The sequence below is a fragment of the Euprymna scolopes genome, chromosome 30 (genome assembly GCF_053919585.1).
Source record: "Euprymna scolopes isolate OS-2025 chromosome 30, ASM5391958v1, whole genome shotgun sequence".
NCBI classification, from domain to species: domain Eukaryota; kingdom Metazoa; phylum Mollusca; class Cephalopoda; order Sepiida; family Sepiolidae; genus Euprymna; species Euprymna scolopes.
The window spans coordinates 56,691,672-56,713,500 of record NC_136511.1 but is presented as its reverse complement, the minus strand read 5'-3'; the positions used below and the strand labels follow the sequence as shown (position 1 = coordinate 56,713,500).

Below are 21,829 nucleotides of genomic sequence, written 5' to 3'. Positions count from 1 at the left end.
GACCCGTGCTAGGGGTCACAAATGAAAGAAACCACAAGTAGTGTAAAGTGTATAAAATATAATATGTATTTATCATAAAGAATACAGGAGCCACTAAAGTGGTATGAGAGGAACGTGTTCATAGCATGCGGTTAAACATAGTATGAATGTCTCCGTTTAGTCTCTGAAACCAGTGGTATTTATAGGACTGGTTGATTCCACTTAGCTCTCAAATAGGGGTGATTTATACCCTACAACAAAAACCTATCTAAGAACACTGCCAGTCGCATAAAGTACCTTCGTGTGAAATTTCATAAAAATCGACCCAGCCGTTTTCGAGTCCATAGGGAACAAACTCACACACAGAAACAGACACATCCCTTTCATATAATGGTAAAAGATATACACCTGCGTATAGGGAGCTGACCTTTTGACCTTTGCATCAATCATGATAGGTGCACTGACTTCATTTCCGTTCGCCGCCAGGCCGTGCTGAGATGCACTTAGTGAAACGCTCTCAAAATTCATACTAGTTGACATAATCTCTCCCTACCGGCGTAGGGCCTCAATATACAACAGTAACAAATGATACACCAAGAATCACAGAAAGCAGATGAAAATGGCTTACCTTATAACTTAAGTATTGAACTAAAATGGTTTCTGTAAGGCTGATCATGGCGACTGTTAATTGACAAATCCAGAGAACCTCTGATCGATTCACCCAGAAAATGTCATCCCTGAAACAAGATACAAAAGATATAAAAATAATTAGAAAAAAATTAAAAGAAAAAAAAAAAGCAAACCAGAAGAATACCGGACTCAAAATAAGCACCTAACGGTGTTCAGTCAGATTTAGTTCCTGATATTAGACTTCATCCGTAATACAACTTCTGGCGAGAGCTTCAGTTTCGTAAATTTATTAATTCACTCATTAAATTGTTAGGTGAAAGTAAAAAACGTTATTATTTCAGCATGGTCAGCAAACTGCAGAGATTAATTAAAAATCAATTCTTAACACGGATATAGGGAGGGACGCTGTTAACTATTCTGTACTTTCACCTAACAATTTAATAAATAGATTAATAAATAAAAATTAATACGAAACTTGGAAAGCCAGAAATGCAAGTGCCTCAAAACAGGAAGTCTTTAACATTTAAATATGAACGAAGATATCATTATTTTCAAGTCCAACGTAAACAAGTTCTTGTTGAGCCGTCCTCGTTAATGATCTACTTACATCAAATTAATTCTACAAACAATTATTACGCAAATGTCGCAATGACTACGATACACATATTAACTCTTATCCTCGAGTGGCCTCCGAGCCTTAATATGTGGTGACCACTTTGTAAAAAAAAATATATCGTTTGCTGCGGGCTTTGAGTCGGCTATTCTTCTGGTTTGCCCAAATTATTTTTTTCTGAATTCTATTCAATTTTGTATTGTTTATTATTTGCCTCATCCACTCATTTTTGTTTTATGCTGACATAAATAACACATGGAAGCCTTTAATAGTTAAATATTCCCGATCAAGAAAATATTTTGATTTTTCAAAATTTTAGTTTTAATAAAGTAAGCAACGATGAAATTTTCCTGTGGATCTTGCTAGTACTAATTACTATGCTTAAATAAACACCCACTTGCTCTCTGCATGAGGTTAGGGCTTATAGGAAACCAGATCTTACATACACAAGAGTCATTCCAAAAGTAATGCATCCTATTTTTTTACTTAATGGCGCCATTAAAACAAGCAATCTTTTTTGCTTCGGAATTTTTTTTTCTACATAATCACCACCATTCTCAATGCACTTTTGTCAGTAATGGAGTGGTGGCTGTGCATGAGCGTTTGGAGCGCACTTTGTCACTCATATCACCACTTTGAAATCGACGAACTCATCTCCTATCTGTGCTGACATCAGCTGCATTGGCTTCGTAAACGTTCAACAGGCGCCAGTGAATGATGATCGGTTTAATTTTTTTTTCTGCATGGAGGAATTCAATGACGCATTTTTGCTTCTGCCGCACGTCTATGAAAGGGGTTGTTTTCTTAGAGTCTTACACCATTAATATCCGCAACATAGAGATGAAACTTTCAAGTCATGAATGCATATATACAGTCATCATAACAATGCAATTTACAATCGTCTCTGATTTATTCAAGCCGAAGAAAACATAGGAGACATCACTTTTGGCACGCTCCTTTATATATATGGTTAGGAGCTTTGACTGCCATACAGACAGTCGGGTTTCAATCCTGGCTTGAGGTGGTTGCCTGTCTAGCCGCACTGATGAGCTGTGAAACAGCGAAACAGTACTGTATCTGGATGACTATAATGCTCCTAACCTTGAGTTGAGCATATTGAGAAGTGATACACGAATTACCATTAGCGTATAAGCGACGCTCTTTGTGTAAACAAATCGAGCGGCGGTATTTCGGACGATGTGAAAACATCGTTAAATTCACTACTCGTTCAGCGGCCGCCAATAGCGTAATGGTTAGGAGCCTTGACTGCCATACAGACAGTCGGGTTTCAATCCTGGCTTGAGGTGGTTGCCTGTCTAGCCGCACTGATGAGCTGCGAAACAGTACTGTATGTGGATTACTATATATATATATATATATATATATATATATATATATATATATATATAATATTTTATTTATATGAACAAATATTACATAGTTGCCACACTGAAGATGCTAATGTTTCGGATAAATTGGTTTGCAAGAAACCAAAAGTCACTCGTAAGGCGACGTAAAAAAAAGTTTATTTACGACCGAAAGCATCTGGTTTAGAAATGGAAGAATTGAAATTTTTTTTATTTATTTATAAAAATAAAATATTAAAACGCTAAAATTTAAGAAAGCGGGGTGACATTAAGTTACATTTTAGGCTCAAAATAGAAGGCGGTAAAAGGGGAGAGAAATGTCAAGACTTAAAGAAAGAGGGAAGAAGCATACATTTGCGTCATGATAAAATTAATGAATTTTAAGAGTGACGAGTGTGGGGGTTACGTATTGTAACTGAATTAATCGTGTCAAAACGCAGACGTTGCCATGGGGTGAGGGGTTTACATGCAATGCAATGTTGTCCGGGAGACTTTCTTCTGCAATGTTAGCATTTGTCTAGTTGATTGCATTCGAGCATACGCCTTATATATATGTATGTATGTATATATATATATATATATATATATATATATATATATATATATATATATATATATATAGTTTATTAAAAAGAAAACGCGAGTCTTTGAATTTCAACAAAATTTTGCACTATATATATATTTTGAACTATATATATATATATATATTCTTTTTAATAACCTTCGTTTGTTTCCATAATTTTATACATCTATATATATATATATACTATAAACTAACCAAACAAGAGTACCACAAACAGCCTGAACAGAATATCACTAAAAATTATAGAAAATCAAAGTCAAACCTCATAAATAAGTTTAACCGTGATAGCCAAACAATTACAGACAATTTAAAAATAAGCGATAAAGCTAGCAAATTAAAAACTAATGAACGTTATATCCTCCTTAAAGATCATAAGCCAAATCAACCCAACTTGACATGAAATAGGAAAAATTATCAAAAGAATACTCGAAAGAGTCAATTACCAAATTAAATCTGCGTATAAATTAAATCTATGGGTAAATACTACTGAATCAATTAGTTGGTTTTTTAGTATAAAAAATAAGCATAATTGTTCTTTTATCCAATTTGACATTGAAAATTACTACCCTTCAATTACTATCCGCCTTTTCGTAGAGGTGATGGAGTTCATTTCAATTCTTTCTAACATTACGAAGACCGAAATTAATATTATAAAGAAATTTAGAAATACGGTCTTAATTAGTAAAAATGAACAATCAACCAAAATGCGCCAAGCAGGTTTTTTGATGTGTCCATGGGATACGTTGACTCAGCGAAAATTACTGATCTATTGGGCCTGTCATGTCTGATGGAACAAGGGCATGCTACCTCCGTGAAGTAAATGGTGGGTTCTATTTGAAATTCTATCCAAATATCCAAGTTTGACAGAAACATTCCGTTCGACAAGATACACCTGAAGAAGATCGGAGATTACATCGATTGAAACGTTGTTAAAATGACACTCAAGATGAGAACAGTAGTCGAAAGATTCCAAATAGTACGAATTATTTTCTAAATTTTCAAATTAAACTTGTGGTGAAATAATTTTTCCAAAGATATGACCACTTTTCCTTTATTCAAATGCATATTTATTTAACCAGACTTTTTGTGTCATCTTTTGTTGCACCTGTTTAGGAGATTCGCTTACATTTCTTCATCACAGTTTTGCTTACATTTGTAGAATGAGAATATCCAATAATCTCATTCCTCTGCCCGTCTCTCTTCTACAGTTATTAAAAGAAACCAATATAAATACAAGTTAGAAAAGCATTTCATCCAAGGCATGAAAATTGTTAAACAAAATGTATTTACTATAGGCTTTAAAAATAAAGGTACAAGATTCAATTTGAAATGTATTTATCTTCAAAGTGCACTTTTATAAATTTTACAAAGTAAGGTATAAAAATTTAATTTAAATTGAATCAAAAAATTACCTTGGATTGTGATAAGTGTTTCAGTGTGAACAGGTATGGCATGATAAATTATGGGGTTTATCTATTTTATTTTTACTTTCATTATATTTTGCTTTGGTTTTGATACCCCCAAATTCGAAGCTATCTCTTTACAACCTTTCCTTTTCATAACTTATCATACTTTCATAAATCAGTCCATTTTCTGTAGGCTGTTTTTGAACCCAGTCAACGACGGGTATTTTTGCTAGTATATATATATATATATATATATATATATATATATATATAAATGAAAAGATAGACCATAATAAAACTGAAAGAGAAGTTAAAAAGAAAAATATAATGAAGAGCCAGGCGTGGTTCAATCCACCGTTCAGCCACCATATAAAAATAACATCCCAAGGGAATTTTACCAAATTATAGAAAAAAATTTCCCGCAAGATAGTAAACTAAGTAAGATAATTAATAAAAACACTGTTAATCTATCCTTCTCAACGTCTGCTAACTTAACAAATACCATAATTGGCTCAAATAACACAAAATTAAACAAATATTTGAAAAACAGAGATAGTACAGAAAATGAAGCTAACAATGTAAAAGAATGTAACTGCCGGGACCCTAATGAATGTCCAATGAGGGAGAACTGTTTAACTTCAAACGTAGTATACAAATGTGAAGTTATAACAAATAATGAAACTAAAGTATATCTGGGGAGCACCGGAACTTGCTTTAAGGACAGATATCGTAATCACCTAGCATCGTTTAAAAATGAAACTGAGAAAGAAAAGAACAACACAAATAACGAAAACAATAAAAATGAAAACAACGGTAGAAAGGATCATAACAATAGTGACAACCACAACTGCTATAACGAAAATAGAAACAGAACCAATAATAATAGCGAAAACAACCGAAAAAAAAATCAAAGAAAAACTCAACCACTTTAGCAGTATGGATTAAGGAATCAAAGGAAAATAAAACTGAATATAAATTAAGATGGTCAATAATTGACAAGGGGGAAAAATATAAACCTAGCAAATCGAAAATATGCAACCTATGTATATTAGAATCTTACCATATACTAATATCAAAAGAAAAATTATTAAACAAAAGACTAGATGTAATCCACGGGTGTTTGCACAGAAACAGATATTTAATTTCACGCACTAGAGCAGATTAGGAAAAAAATGCAAAGGATGTAATCCTAGATATAAAAAATGATATCACGAGAGTGAACTCCCCTACATCGGGTAATATAATACGTATTCAAACACCAATCAAAAAAACAATATCAAAATAAACACGCATAAATATAGGAATAAAATTATATAAAATTATATAAAATTATATAATAATTGGGGAAAAATAAATAGGAAAAAAAGGGAAAATTTTAACAAAAATAAATAACTAATAAATAAAAAATAAAAATACGAAAGTACGGGTTAAAACGGAAAACTATCTTTACATAACACCAAAAGATGGAGGAAGTGAGGAAGCATGGATGTGGAAATCCTTTCACCGGAATACGATGTCCACCATGTTAAAAATATACCCTTTGTTGTAAAAATCTAATGGATAAACATTTGAAGAAGTTGGCGGGGACAGGATATTTTTATGGATGGAAACATAAATCGTAAAATTGCCAACTCATCAATGAAACAGCTGTAATGGAAAAAATCCAGGAAATAAACAAAGGTTATAAAAATGAAAACGTGAATCTTTGAATTTTCAACAAAATTTTGCTCTCTCTCTCTCTCTCTCTCTCTCTCTCTCTCTCTATATATATATATATATATATATATATATATATATATATATACTAGCATAGACACACGACGTTGTCTGGGATCGAATGAGGATCAACAAATGTTTCATGCTCCTATACTTTTATAGTCATCAAAATCGGTGAAATCGTACATTTTTTTAATCAAATCGCTTGACTGCCTCCTCTAGGTATGAACCCCCCTCCCCGAAGTGTACCGGGAGGAAGCTTCACATGCTTCTCTGCAGTGACCTTGTTCACAATAAATTATAGTCTACATTGCACTGTAGAGAACCTACTGTTGATTGTATAAAATTATCTGTAAATAATAATTTCACTTTAAAAACGCAAAAGTCAAGTATCATGGTTCAACTTTGCTCTAAACAGAAACAGTCATTTCAAACGCTTTGTTATACGTCAAGGACATCATCAACGTGATCTTTTGCAACACCAAAGCCAGCCTGGTTGCTGCCATCTTCTAAGTATTTGCCAAGCTCCTGCCGGCGCTTGTGGAAAAGGCATGTTCCCAGTTCTGGGCCCGTATTGTGGCAGTGATTGAAGCTGAAGGCGGCTACATTTAATAGATGTCAGCTCTACTACGTAATCAAGTTCCCAGATTTATTTAGTTTTAAAATAAAGCTAAAGTGTTGTTTTTCAGGGCGACAAATTTATCATTCTACTCTGTGTATGAAAAAAAACAAAACAAACAAAAAACAAAAACAAACAAACAAAAAACAAAAAAAAAAACAGGCCACATTAAAGATTAAAAATATAGGAAAAATAATCTTAATACAAATATATATATATATATATATATATATATATATATATATATATATATATATATATATATATCTTATTAAAGTTTTTTTCAGTCATTAATTAAGTGAAATATAACAGTAAACGTTTTGCCTTTGGCTCGAAATATTATGAAAAAGATATATCATTCAACCACGGTAGTGGTTGAATATATGCTTAAGTCCGAAATTGAATGAATCGAGACACATTCAAACCCCCACCACTAATTCCGTTCGCAACTAAATTTCAAACAGGTTATATAGTTGGATAGAACACCTCATTAGCTACATTTTGAAAAAAAAAAAAATTTCGAAAATTGGTTCAGTAGAAAAAAAGTTACAACAAAATATGTGGGTTCACAAACAGGAGAGTAAGTATATACATAAGTGACTAACGCTTTTTTTTATTTTGCATAACTTTTTTTTGTATATAAATATTTTTTACTGCGATTTTGCCAATATGACATGTTAGCGTAACGGTTAGAGTACCGGGGTTGGTGGAAAGATTTTAGGTTCAATCCCGTGTATCGTTTTTTTTTATAATTAAAAAACCGAACTTTTTTTTAATAACTAATTTTTTTTTTTAACTCTCCTTATGAAATAGATATGCGGTTTTCTTTTCCTAGATGGTTTAGATTTTCAATGCAGCACAGTACGGTTTGGGATCTTACCGTACTATTCTCCAATGCTTTAATAGCTGCCTGACTATCTGAAAGGATAGCTATTTCCTGTTGCTGAACCTCTTCCATGATCAGAACCTCAGATTCAAAAGCCTTAAACATGCGCTATCTCTCCTTCTTCTTCGGTTTTTGTCGTGATGTTTACCGAATGTTAGAGCTGACTTGTCAGACTTAGGTCTGAGATCCTGCTCTTCGGTGAAGGCGGGAGTGGTGTTTGGTACCACATACAATGGTGCCAGCTCATGACTAGTGTTTGGTGTTGTATCCGATGATACCTGTATGGGGAAGACTTCTGCCTGGAAGACCGTCCTCAGTTTACCAAGATAATAAGATTTTTGACAGGTGAGGTGGTTTGAGTATTCTATATAAACACTCGCACCAATCCTATCATTCATTTTAGATCCATCAGTATAGCATTTGATTACGTTGCTTTCCAGCTCTTTTTCGTAATCTCTTGCGCCTGTTCTGTCATAAACCATACATGTGAAATGCTTTTCAAAGGATCTGGTTTTAGTCATAAGGTCACCCGGCACATGCAAGAGCGGTAGTTCCTTCCTAGCCTCATTACACAAATCCACGTGACTCTTTGTTTTTCCAGTAGTCCCAACAGATCTTGACCACCACAGACCCATGAGATCTATTCTATCGCTTCTGCCTTCAGGAATTCTTTAATCGGAGGGATATTCAACAGCATCTCCAATGCTCCAGTAGGTGTGCTCGGATATGCTGAAGAAGTCATTAAACAAGCAAGTCTTTGTACCTTCTGGAGTTTCTTCCTCAAGTACAGTTTCTCTGTCCCGCGGATCCAGGAAACACATGCATACGACAAAATGGGGCATACCATAACAATGTATATCCACCTCATTACATGCGGGTTAACTGCCCAGGTTTCCCCCAAAATTTGTTTGCATTGCATAAGGGCTGCAGTCGCCTTGGAGGAAATCTTTTCTATGTGGCTTTTCCTGGTTAGCTTACTGTCCAGGATTACCCCTAACAGCCTTGCCTCCTGCGAAAGTTTCAATTTCTGTCCACTCAGAAAAAGGTCACCAAGTTGGCAATTCCTTTTATATTTAAACAAGACCATTTCTGTTTTACGGCTACTGAATTCTAATTCATTTCGATTAGACCATTTATTAGGAATATTTAATGCCATTTTGGCAATGCGTCTGACCAATGATGCTTTTGAACCCGCGACAAGCACTGCGATGTCATCAGCATCAGCCTGGGCATAAATATTCCTATTTTTAAACTCCTTTAAAAGAGGATTCAACATACAGTTCCATAGTAAAGGTGATAAAATCCCACTTTGGGGGTTTCATTTAACTACTTCCCTTTTAACAGTTGCCCTCAGTAGTTCTACTTGAACTGTTCTGTGCCTCACCATATACTTAATCCATCGGATGAGTACTGGTGGCACATTGAGTTCTCGTAGCGACTTGAACATACTACTGAAGGGTATGTTGTCAAAAGCTCCAACGATATCTAAAAAGACACCGAATGCCATCTTCTTTTTTGTTAGTTTACGCTCTATACAGATTACGAATTCATGAACCGCAGTCTTGGTAGAGACCCTGGTTCGGAACTACTGTGATTGAATGATAAATATTGCATAAATGTGTGTTTGAGAGCTAATTTTTTTTGACAATCATTAATAAATATTATAAATTTATATATTAATACAATAGCAATGCCTGGAAAAGTCATGGATTATATGGAAAAATACGCGCATGAAAAGTAATATTCTTAAGATTTTATTAAACCTGGAAAAGTAAAGGACAAGAAATTCAACCTGGAAAAGTAAAGAACAAGATATCCTAGTAAAGTAAAAAATAAGAATTTTTTAGACTTAAAATATTGCAGCTAAAAATAAAATTTGAATATTGATAAATATTTTATTTATTATTTGCATATGTTGTTGTTTATTGTTGAGTTAGAAGGGGTGTCAGTCGCTGGATTGAACTTATTTCCCCCCTATTATTTGCATATATTTATGTAGTGAAAATTGTTTGAATAAAATTAATTCATTAGTTAGTTAGTTAGTAGATGGAATTAATAATTTTATAATTTACATAAAAATTAATAATTTTATTATATCATAATTAGGATCATTTAATTCATTTTTATGTAAACCCTCTATACTGGCACAAAGAACAGAACAGATACTTCACTTTGATCCTGGCCCGAAGGCCAAGAACAACAGAAAAAAGGCAAGGTATTTATTTGCTCCCTCACCGAGCAAATTAGGCACAAGGCCGATTTTTAATGTGAGGAGTGAAGGGGAAATGGGGACCAGCTCCCCGGGGAGTATGGGAGCTGGATAGTGACAATTAGTATGAAGGGTTTCCCTTACATTGACCAAGGTCTTATATGTGGGGTTGCCCCCACATATGGTCTTTGCTTGCAGTATCTGCCGGAACAGATACTATACTTTGATCCCGGCCCGAAGGCCAAGAACAACAGAAAAAAGGCAAGCCTCTTTTCTATTTATTGTATTTATTTGCTTCCCCACCAAAGCAAATTAGGCACAAGGCCGTTTTTAATGTGGGTAAAAACCAGCTCCCCTAAAAGTAGGCAAAAAGGGGGCACTCTGGTTACCAAAAATAATAATTGTCCCTGTATAGAGGGCCTCCCCTCCATTGACTGGCACAAACCATCTCAAGTGCAGCATCTGCAGAACAGACACCACACCCTGATCCCGGTCCGAAGGCCAAGAGCAACAGAAAAAAAGGCAAGCCTCTTTTCTATTTATTTAAAAAGAAAATACAACTTTGTTATATATGGGTCGTGCATTCATCTGCAGAAGATTAAGCTAATTTGCAAATTTTGATCTCTCTCTTTCTTGTCCAACTCCGCCCGACGCGGTACGACTTCTGTTTTCCTTTCTCTTAAATAGAAGAAAAGGGTTTTTGTTGTTTAAAGTTATGTAAAAAGAAAATACAACTTTGTTAAATATGGGTGGTGAAATTGCATTCACTAGCAAAAGATCTAGCTAATTTGCATATTCTTTTAAACATTTATTTTCATTAATTCCCTTATTAGTTTTTTCGGTTTTCTTATGTGATGATTCTCTTTAGTTTACTATTACGTGTAATTATATTCATGCAGATATTCTACATGATTTATACTTGTATAATATTTGTATTAAAAGGTTATAGTAAACAAAAACATCTTTCTATAAATATATTTACATATGCGTATATATATTTGTTTAAACAATTTTGTTTACCAAACTCCTCTGTCAGTTTTTTGTCTACAGACATGACACTTCATATATAGGGTATTCGAACCCATGTGAAACTTTAAATTTGCGTTTTTGCCGGGGAAAATCTGTGAAAAAGTGTGAAAATTAAAAAAAAAAAAAAAGAATTCGTCAGGTGAAGGTTGAACGACAACGTTACAAACATAACGTAATAGCTATTGGTTCATGTTTTAATTTGAGCCTTGGAGCAAACATCCCTTTATAGCTCAGACATTAACGTCAAAGGAAAAAGTAAGCTAAACGTTTTGGTTTCGATTTTCGGTGGTGGCGCATGAGTCATTTTCTTTTATAACTTTTTAAATCATTACTATATATTGGGTCCAATATAATATAATAATAACTACGAAATCTGCATTGATCAGAATATCATATTTAAACATATTTTACGACCGGCCTGCCATTATATATATATATATATATATATATATATATATATATATATATATATATATATAGTACATTCACACACAGCACTGTTTTGTTGTATCACAACTCATCAGTGCGGCTAGACTAGCACCTTTCCCTAGCCAAGGATTGAATCTAGGATCATCCCGTTGATAGTTGGTAGTTCTACCCATCGACCCATGGGAGCGGCGCCCGCAAATGAACTTAATAAATGTTTATTTAAAATAAACAGTCGTCAACCACTTTTATAGTGATCAAGCCGCTTGTATTTTTATTTGCAAACACACACATATTATATAGATGGATACTTTATAGATAGGCAATGGAAAACACCGAGTATTACAGCTAATATCAGTAGCTGCAAGACAATCATCTTCCATACATTTGTTCATTCCAACTAATGAACATGGAAATGATGTCTTTTGTGTGCGAACGAACATATGTAATTTCCTTGAAATATACGTGCACTTCTAAATGCATGCTATTATCTCTGCAGTCTTATTGGCATCGAACCAATAAGATGACAGATCGTCGCCATTCTTTGGAATAGTAATAATTTTGGTCAACGGATTTTCATCTTCAATCAAGGATCGGTTATTCTTGGGGAATAAAACTGATGCAAATTTTTCAATAAGGTCCCCGATTTCATTATAAAATGTATTACCGGTATGTTTTGCTTCCTTAATACAAAACACGTCCGTCATCCAATGTCCGTATTCATCATAAACTGTCTCATTAATCTAAATCGCCTGTTTTTCTAATGCTTAGAATTTAGACATTCATGTACGTATTTACTAGTGCTGCCTATGCTGTCATTTTTATTGCTTTACAATGTATATACAACTTTTATAATTACAGTAACTCGAAAAAAAAATTGCCGTCGGTCTTCTTTATAAGTGGGGCTATAACAACAGCATAATGTTTTCATTGTTTTGACTCTCGAGTATATATCCGACACGGTTAGACACAGTTAATCAACCAACAACAACATCACTCTATATAAAAGCATATAAGATATCAACTCAAGAGTCAAAACAATGAAAAAGATATATAATATGCTGTTGTCCTTACCCTATTTATAAGCATCTAGCGTTGGCTGATCGTAAAATACGCTTAAATATTATATTTTAATTCATGCAGATTTCGTATTTACTATTATAGAGTAAATTTTCCATCGATTATTATATTGTATTTAATATACCGGATATTGCTCTGAAAACATGCGTTAAAATAGAAGATTTATTGGTTTACTATGAAACTAATCAAGTTAATGTTTTAAAATATAATGAGATATGACTTGTATATCAAAAATTTGAAATTTAGAAATTTCTTATCCAACTTTTAGTATGATGTAGAGTAGACCGAACCTGATATAAAATCATAAAAAAAAGCATATATTGCAATTTTTTGTGGGTGAGGTACTTTGGCGTTATATTGACTAGCACCTATTTTTTTTAAATTTACTTTTCTTCATTCCAAACAATGCATAACGCCATTGATGCATAGGGTATTATTGTAATAGGAATAAGATTTATAGAAGGAAAAAACCAGGATAAGGAGTTGAACAGCAAGATGTTTGTTCACATTACATTTATAAAAAAGAATCCGAAAAAAGAAAAGCTATTAGTGGTGGAAATTTTCCGGTATATAAGAATCTCTAAGGGTGTCATTTTGACCTGACATAAAACCATAAAAAAAAAGAAAATGATGCGATTTTGTGGTTTATATTGACTAGCATATATTTTTTAAATTTTACCTTTGTTCACTCCAAACAAGGCCTTTTGCCATTGATACATATGTTGCGGTAGGCTTACGCGTTTATCGACATAAATGAATGAAAATATTACCGAGTTTATATATATATATATATATATATATATATATATATATATATATATGAGAGAGAGAGAGAGAGAGAGAGAGAGAGAAATAAAAAGGAACAAACCGTATTATATGTTCATCAACGTTTCGTCTTTATTTCGAGACTTCCTCTTCGAAATAAAGACGAAACGACCCGTCGTTGACTGGGTTCAAAAACAGCCTACAGAAAATGGACTCTGATTTATGAAAGTATGATAGCTTATAAAAAGGAAGGGTTGTAAAGAGATAGCTTCGAATTTGGGGTATCCAAACCAAAGCAAAATATGATGAAAGTAAAAATAAAATAGATAAACCCCATAATTTATTATACCATACCTGTTCACACTGAAACAGATATCACAACATTCTGTGGATCTATATTAAAAAAAACCTTGTTAAACTTTGTGACATATTTTCATTTTATGGAGGTCAGGCGCGAACGAACACCCCATAATTTTATTATACCATATTTCTTCAAACTGAAACATAATTATACTTACGCAGATAGATATGAAAAGTCTTTATTAAAGTTTGTGCCTATTTCCATTCTATGGAGGCCAGGCACGAACGCAGACCCCACAATTTTATTATACTATCCCTATTTAAGTTAAAACATACTTATCAAATTATTATTATGTACATCTATATTCCAAAAACCTGCAAACGTTTTTTTTTTTTTTTAAATTTTTAAATTTTTATTTCCATACTTTGTGGACCAGGCGCGTACGCAGAACTCACAATTTTAATGAATCATCATTATGCCAGATCAAACATACCCATTCCTGTGTCTCGATACATCTTCTATCATTATATGTGATCAGTTTTCTATAATAGTCAACTATGGTTGACAACAGCATAATCTTTTCATTGTTTTGACTCTCGAGTATATATCCGACACGGTTAGACACAGTTAATCAACCAACAACAACATCACTCTATATAAAAGCATATAAGATATCAATTCGATATCTTATATCTAGGAGCCTATTCGTGACCAGACACACACGCACAGACGTTCAGCTTTATATTATAGATATATATAACTGTAAGTTTTATTTAAGCAAGAAAGAACATTTACACATTTTTTTACAGACAATTGCTTTTGATTAAAAATGCATGACATATGTGTGTTCTTGATCTTTGCCGATCAAGTGTAAACTGAAATTAATATTTTGCTTAAAGTTGTTACCGAGGTAATTCATGATTGTAGAGTTTGTCTGTTTATGGTTTGCAATATTTGCGCTTACCTCGATAAACTTGGGATGTGCGCAAAAGTTCATTGCATTACATCATCGTTTAGCGTGTGTAAGACACACCTAGAACGCATGGCGCACGTGTCCGAGGAAAGGAGAAAGAAAAAAAAAACGAAAAATTGATATCGCCATCTATCGGCTGTAAAATGCAACAGGAGCGGTAATCGTATGTGTTTTGAAACTGAAAGTGTTGTGCATTGTGTCTGTGTATTCGCTATTGCTCGAAGCTTTTTAAACTGGTATATCTCTATACGTAGGGTGCTATTGTGATAGAGGCCAGATTTATAGAAGGAAAAGTTTATATTAAATGTCGGTGTTGTTCTTGGCAATAGAAGCTGTCGTCGTCCAAAGATTCTATCGTCGTCCAAAATGGGGTCTACCAAGAGCATGGAGCACGCCACATCATCACTAAACACAAAGATTGAATGGATGCACCATAATAATATCTGTTCTTGCTTTCCTAAGAAATTTTCTTTCTAAAAGAATTTATCAGATATCCCTTAATGTGTTGAATCAAAAATCCTTTTAAGTTAAATAACATTGACATTCCTGATATCTGTCAAAACGATGGTACTATTCTGAGTGTTGGCTTTGCTAAAAGAGTTTTATTTTTTTTATCTTCGTAAATGCGCGCAAAGTTCAGGTATCACTTTGTCTTGCATAGCACTGAGTCACCTTTTTTAATTGTTGACATCGTGTTAATTTCAGCAAAAATATAACCCAAGTTCACAACTTTATATTCAGCTTTTATTTGTGTGAATTCGCAGGTGGGTTTAACAAATGGTATTCGAAATAGCTGTTCTCTCTTTTCAACCAATACACCAGACCCTCCTCTTATCTGTTCAACTTAAAATGTCTTCATTTTTGTTTATTTATTTTTCTTATGAAAAGAAAGGTGCAAAATGCACTAATCCTCGGATTGGATTACATGTGTTCACTTCTCAAATGAGAAAATAAAAGTTAACTCGTCTTCGTATAAATCTAAAAGAGTAATTTTGTCAACTGTTATTAGACGCACAGTCATTTCTCAGAATGTTTGCTACGTGTCTATAAAGCAGTAGCTTCAACTCTAGACTTTTATTTTATATAAATCACTCCAGACAAGGCAGGAAGCCACTTGATATCGTGATGGAATATCCTCCATCTAATCCTGTTTATAAAGGTATTTGCAATGGGGATGAAATATCGTGGGTATTAGAATGTTTTTCATGGACCAGTTGCCATGGGTGATATCATCCTTTCTGGGAGTTGAACGTTCAAATTCCCCGGCCCAACATTGACAGGCAACATACATTGGAATAAATACAAAGATATTGCCAAGTCTGCTGCAAAGAAAGTGGGCTTCTCTACGGCGTTAAAAAAAAATTCGCCAGTATCCTATATCTCTATAAAGCTGCCACTTGCTCTCGCATTTTATTGTATGAGAAATTTAGTTTCAGAACAGATACGGCACTTTGCTCCTAGTTAGTTCTTAATTATCATTACTACCAGGTTCGCTCTGATGGTACCTTTCAAAACCCTACGAATAGCTTAAATAGAATCTTTTTTTTTTTTTCATATGATATGAAACTATATCTGCATATGTTCGTTCGCACACAAAAGACATCATTTCGATGTTCATTAGTTGGAATGAACAAATGTATGGAAGATGATTGTCTTGCAGCTACTGATATTAGCTGTAATAATTGGTGTTTTCCATTGCCTATCTATAAAGTATCCATCTATATAATATGTGTGTGTGTTTGTAAATAAAAAGGAAAGCAGCTTGAGCACTATAAAATTAGTGGACAAATGTTTGTTTGAAATAGACATTTGTTGAGTTCATTTGCGGGCGCCGCTCCCGTGGGTCGATGTGTAGAACTGCCGACTTTCAATGCGATGACTCTAGGTTCAATCCTGTGCTAGGGAAAGGTGCTAGTCTAGCCGCACTGATGAGTTGTGATACAACGAAACAGTACTGTATGTGGATGACTATATATATATATATATATATATATATATATATATATATGTATATATATATATTACATACATCATTAACAATCATTAACAAATATTTAAAGATATAAGATATTTAATATCAAAAAGGCTTTCTGCTAAAACAACTGGATTTAGCAAAGAATTGATATTGTTTTAATGGGAATAGCTCCAGACATGGCATGTAGCCACTTGCTCTAAGCAGCTAAAAATAATGAAAGATGATTATTAGGACCAGGACAGCAGCATATTCTTTTCGTTGTTTTGACCCTCAAGCATGTATTTGTTGATATCATCTATGCTTTTATATAGATTAACGTGGTTCTCTGTTGATTAACTGTGTCTAACTGTTTCAGATATATACTCGAGAGTCAAAACAATGAAAAGAATATGCTGTTGTCAGAGCCCTAATGATTATCACAAAGGCAGGAGATGTCTATTGACCTTAGTCTTGAAAAGGTTAACGCTATAGGTAAGAGGAAAACAGGCAGTGAAAGGAGAGTTCTTCAAGCCTGTAGTTTTTGAAAAGAAACTAGTGGAATAGGATGGTTGGTTGGTTGGTTTTGTTTTACGGCATATCAACCCTTTTCAGGTTATTTAATGCCGAATCCAGTGATTTTGAAGAACAATTTTTAATAGACGATATATTTTTTTTCAAGTCGGTTTCTATTTAACCCATAGTTGGGACCATAACAGGTACTACCACTCCGGGTCAGAGTTGACCTGGGAGCAATGGCAATTAAAGGGTGGCTCCACACTCCCCAAAGCCCACGAGCTGGGGCGTCACCATCGGATATAGTTTAAGGTCATATCCAGGACCAGTGGAATAGGAAGCTGTATTATAACGTGGTATAAAAAAACAGTGAATTGATGAAGACAACTAGACCAACAAGTTAAATCAGCTGGAACAAAGGAAGCAGGGAATATATTAGACAATTCTGAAGAACACATGACATAATATTAATTATAAAAAAGAATGGGATTAGCAACATTATGTCTGTGAGAGAGAGGTTGCAAAGAAGAAGAAAGGGCGTGACCAGCCAAATTATAAATGATTTGCAACCTCTCTCTCACAGACATAATGTTGCTAATCCCATGCTAATCCCACCACGTTCGAATGGGACAGAGATTCACTAGTTCAAATATGACAACAATGCTTCATACATGGTTTGCTAGTAGATTTTTAGAGATAGAGAATTGAAAGACATGAACTGAGTCTTATCACTAGGGCTGTGACAACAGCATATTCTTTTCATTCTTTTGACTCTCGGGTATATATCCGACACAGTTAGACACACCTAATCAACCGAGAACCACATCCGTCTATATAAAAACACATTAAAGATATTAATGGATATATACTCAAGAGTCAAAACAATGAAAAGAATATGCTGTTGTCACAGCCCTACTTATCAGAGTTAAATGAAGCAAGCCATTTTGTATCACGATCAATAACTGAACATAAATCAATTTCTAGATCAATAGCATATTCCATCTGATCCTTGGGAGATGGGCGAGAAGAAATACCTGAACAGAGAGTGGAATCATTTCACTTCTTGTGGAATTTTCCACAACTCTAACCTTATGTGGAGAATACCGTTTTAACATTATTTACATCCATATATACTCTTGCTACATTGATAGTCACAGAAGACGATGAATACCCCCTAAATCAATTTTCTAATGAAGCAAGCAATATGCAATCCGCAACTGCATTTCTCTTGATCTAGAATTACTTAAGCCCTATGGAGAAATCAAAAAAAAAAAAAAAAAAAAAAATGCTGAGATAAATGCAAAAGACCTAGCGCTATTAATGAGTTTTCCTTCTCTTCAACTAGTAGCTCTACCAAGGCTTGCGAGTCTACTTTTATTTGTAGTTAAAGATATTAGAAAAAAAAGACTTTAAAACCACTTTCACTTCATATTTGCAAATAGTCATGCATCTAAGCGTAACGAGATTAACCCGGAATGATTGAAAAATCAGGATAGTAAATAGTAATTATAACTTAGATGGCAACGAGATGTAACTCATAGGTGACAGTAAGTGTAGCATTTGGGATGTGGTTGATTATTGTGATAATTTCAAGTTTGAGAAGAAAATTAAAATATAATCAATAAAACTGACAAATGTTCTTTTAAAGCATCTTTTAAGTAATTTAAAACTTAAAAAAAAAAAAAATGATTATAGTGCCTTTGCAAACCACGTTTCAAAATAAAATTAATGTTCATGGTATTGTTGAAGTGTCAGTCAAAAGAATATAAATAAAGGTAAAACTTTTAATGTTGTGAAACACTTTTTCTTAGAGAATAGACATGTTCCTATTTGCTTGCCTCCCAGCGAGGACAGAGTTAGACACAAGGTTGGTCTTTAATATGGGGAAAATCAAAAAGTGAGGATGGCAAGGTAGAGGTATGGTGGGACAAAAGTGTCATAACGACCAAGCAATTGAAACATAATCGTCCTGTTTTGGTCATCATTGACAAGGTCTAAAAAAAAACTGGCATATTGTAGACTTCTCAGTCCCTGGGATAGGAATGTGAGAGAGAAGGAGAATGAGAAGTGGAGCAATTATGCTCCATTGGCCTTGGAGATAAGGCGTATACACGGGGTTATAAATAAATAAAAAATAATCCCGGCCGTAGTTGTTACACTAGGAGTAGTATCAAGTCGTCTGGAAGGACAATTGAAAAAACTACAAATCCTCGATGTTTTAGGCGGCCTTCAGACCTCTGCAATTATAGATACCACCAACATCCTTAGGAAAACCTTTGATCTTTGAAGCCGGGATTAAGGGAAATCCTCTGGAAATGAATCCCATCTCTTTCTAGAGAGACGTTGATAAACGAAATCAGAATTATTATTATTATTCATTTATTTTTGTGATATTCCAACAATGACTTTTGGCAAATGAAATTGTCAATATTTAATAAGTGGTGGCGGTGTTGTTTTTTACTAATGGATAACCGTTTTTCAGTGCTCGGAAGGTCACTTGAAGATAAGGATTAAAGAGATTGTCAGGAGGATGATAAACGTCACCACAAGAGGATTAGATGCTTGGAATGTGAAGAATTTGATTATGAAAGCGAATGACTCAACAAGAATTTGTTAACATGTTGTAGTCAGTTAGGAAAGACAGAAGCGAATGCTTTTTGTTGTTGTTGCTGTTGCTGTAGCTAGACAAGCTCTAGCTGAAAATGTTTTATGAGAGAGTGGAACCAGAGATTTGAGCTCAGTCGAGTATCTACTGTGAACATAACAATAGAGTGGAGAGAGACTAGCAACATTTCTTTTCTTAGAAAACGGGCTGTAGAGAACAGAAAAGATCATCTCCCACTAGATTGCAAAGTTGATGTTGTACTCTGTCAAGTCAAGAAGGATGCTTCGAGCCACACCTCCAAAGATATGGCAACACAACGGCATTTTAAGATGTACAAGATGCATTACATAAGTTTCCAAACGTTCACACATGAAACTATAGTCTCCTTTGAAGTAATCTTCTCTGGTTGCAATACACTTGTTGCACCATCGCAACAACTTCTGGAAAGCCCCATGGATGTCCTCTTGCGTTAGCATGTCAGTGACCCTCATCATAATCTCTTTCATCTCCTCAATTGTCTCATAACGACAGTCACTAAGGTTTCCCTTGAGCTTAGAAAATAACCAAAAGTCACAGGGAGCAAGATTTGGACTATAGGGAGGGTGAGGAACTGCCTTAATGCCCATCTTGTTTATGACAATGTCTTACTTTCTGATCTTCTGTGAGCACTCTAAGGACAAACTTTGTACAAATCTTCCGCATCTTCAGTTACTCATAAATGATTGTGTGAACAGTTCCCACACTGACATCAAACTGTGCACTTATTGTCTCTATAGAAACACGATGGTCCTAATTAATGAAATTCTTTATTTGGTCAACCAACTCTGATGTTCTGACTTCCTTACTCCTCCCACACTTCTCATCATCCCTCACAGAATCTCTTATGCCACTCAAAAACTGATGCTCGATTCATACAAGATGGTCCAAAAGCTGTCTAAAGCATTCCATAGGTTTCTGTGACATTTTTCCGAGTTAAAAACAGAATTTTATTGCATATCGTTCTTCTAACCTGTCCTCACGTCCAAATTACATTATTGAAATTCATCAGCTGTGACAATCAGGCTTTAGTAGGGTGTATTCCAATTCATACTGTAGCTGTTCATTTGAACCTAAAATCATAAAAATTGGTCAGTCATCTCATAAGATGTATAGCAAGAACATACTAAATTTTCAAGAGTGTATGGCGATTTTAATTTTAAATACCTGTACAAAAAAAAGTCTAGAAACTTATTGAAGGCACGTCGTATCTGAGTAGAAGATTGTACAAAGGGTGACATACTTTCTGAAGCGGTAAAATAATATTCATAATTGATTCGTTATCTTCACTCCCTTTTTCCATTCGTCTTTCGATTTATCGTATCATTAGCAGAGTAACCCAGTGTTGCTTGAGTTAGGGTATTGGATAGCATTAAATCCAATATCATATTAAGGGGATTTTAAACCCTTGATGTTGTCAAGTAGATATCTTAACCACTGTGACATTCAGATATGTGTTAATACTCTTAACATAATGCTTATTCTTTAGTTCTGTTCTGTTAAGGGAGAGAGAGACGCAAAAGTACTTGAATTATTTTTACATACAAACTGTACATGTTTTATATATATATATATATCGCCTGTCTGTTTAAATGTATGTATGTATGTATGTATGTATGTATGCCTAAAACTTTCGACAGAGGCGACGGATATTCACGAGATCAGTATCATTTTAAAGCTCGACTCTTCGGAAGACAAATATAAAAAAAATTGGCTAAAAACATTAATTCCTTCACCCTCAACTGGGCACTTTTCTACAGAGAGGAGTTGCTTTTTCTGTTGATATTTTCGAAAGTCATCCGCTCTTTTCGATTGACTAGTGTTAATTTAATCCTATGTCACTATCGGCATAGACGTCAGGTTTTGTTTTTCACGTTCTTTTCCTCCTTGGTGATACGGGTTCGAGCCTGCCTGCCTACTACTATTTTTTTTTTTTGCTCAACATATACCTCCAAACACCCGGGCAACGCCAGGCCCTCAGACTAGTATATACTAGACTATCTATATATATAAAAGCGAAAATGTTTGTTTGTGTGTGTGTGCGTTTTCATGTATGTCTGCAAAAGGGTTTCTTCCTCGGCCTTCTTGCGGGGGGTCGCTCCTTCTTAAAACTTTTTATATCACCTCTAAATGATAATA

General features: G+C 34.3%; 1 protein-coding gene across 3 annotated transcripts in view; it reads right to left on the bottom strand.

Moving 5' to 3' along the window:
• Positions 1-21,829, bottom strand: part of LOC145254815 (potassium channel subfamily T member 2-like) — a 534,670-nt gene that overhangs the window by 228,991 nt on the left and 283,850 nt on the right. For all 3 annotated transcript variants that reach the window (XM_080113638.1, XM_080113639.1, XM_080113636.1), the window contains one exon: positions 608-716. In XM_080113638.1, coding sequence (XP_079969764.1) covers positions 608-716 — 109 coding nt within the window. The remainder of the gene's footprint in view (positions 1-607; positions 717-21,829) is intronic.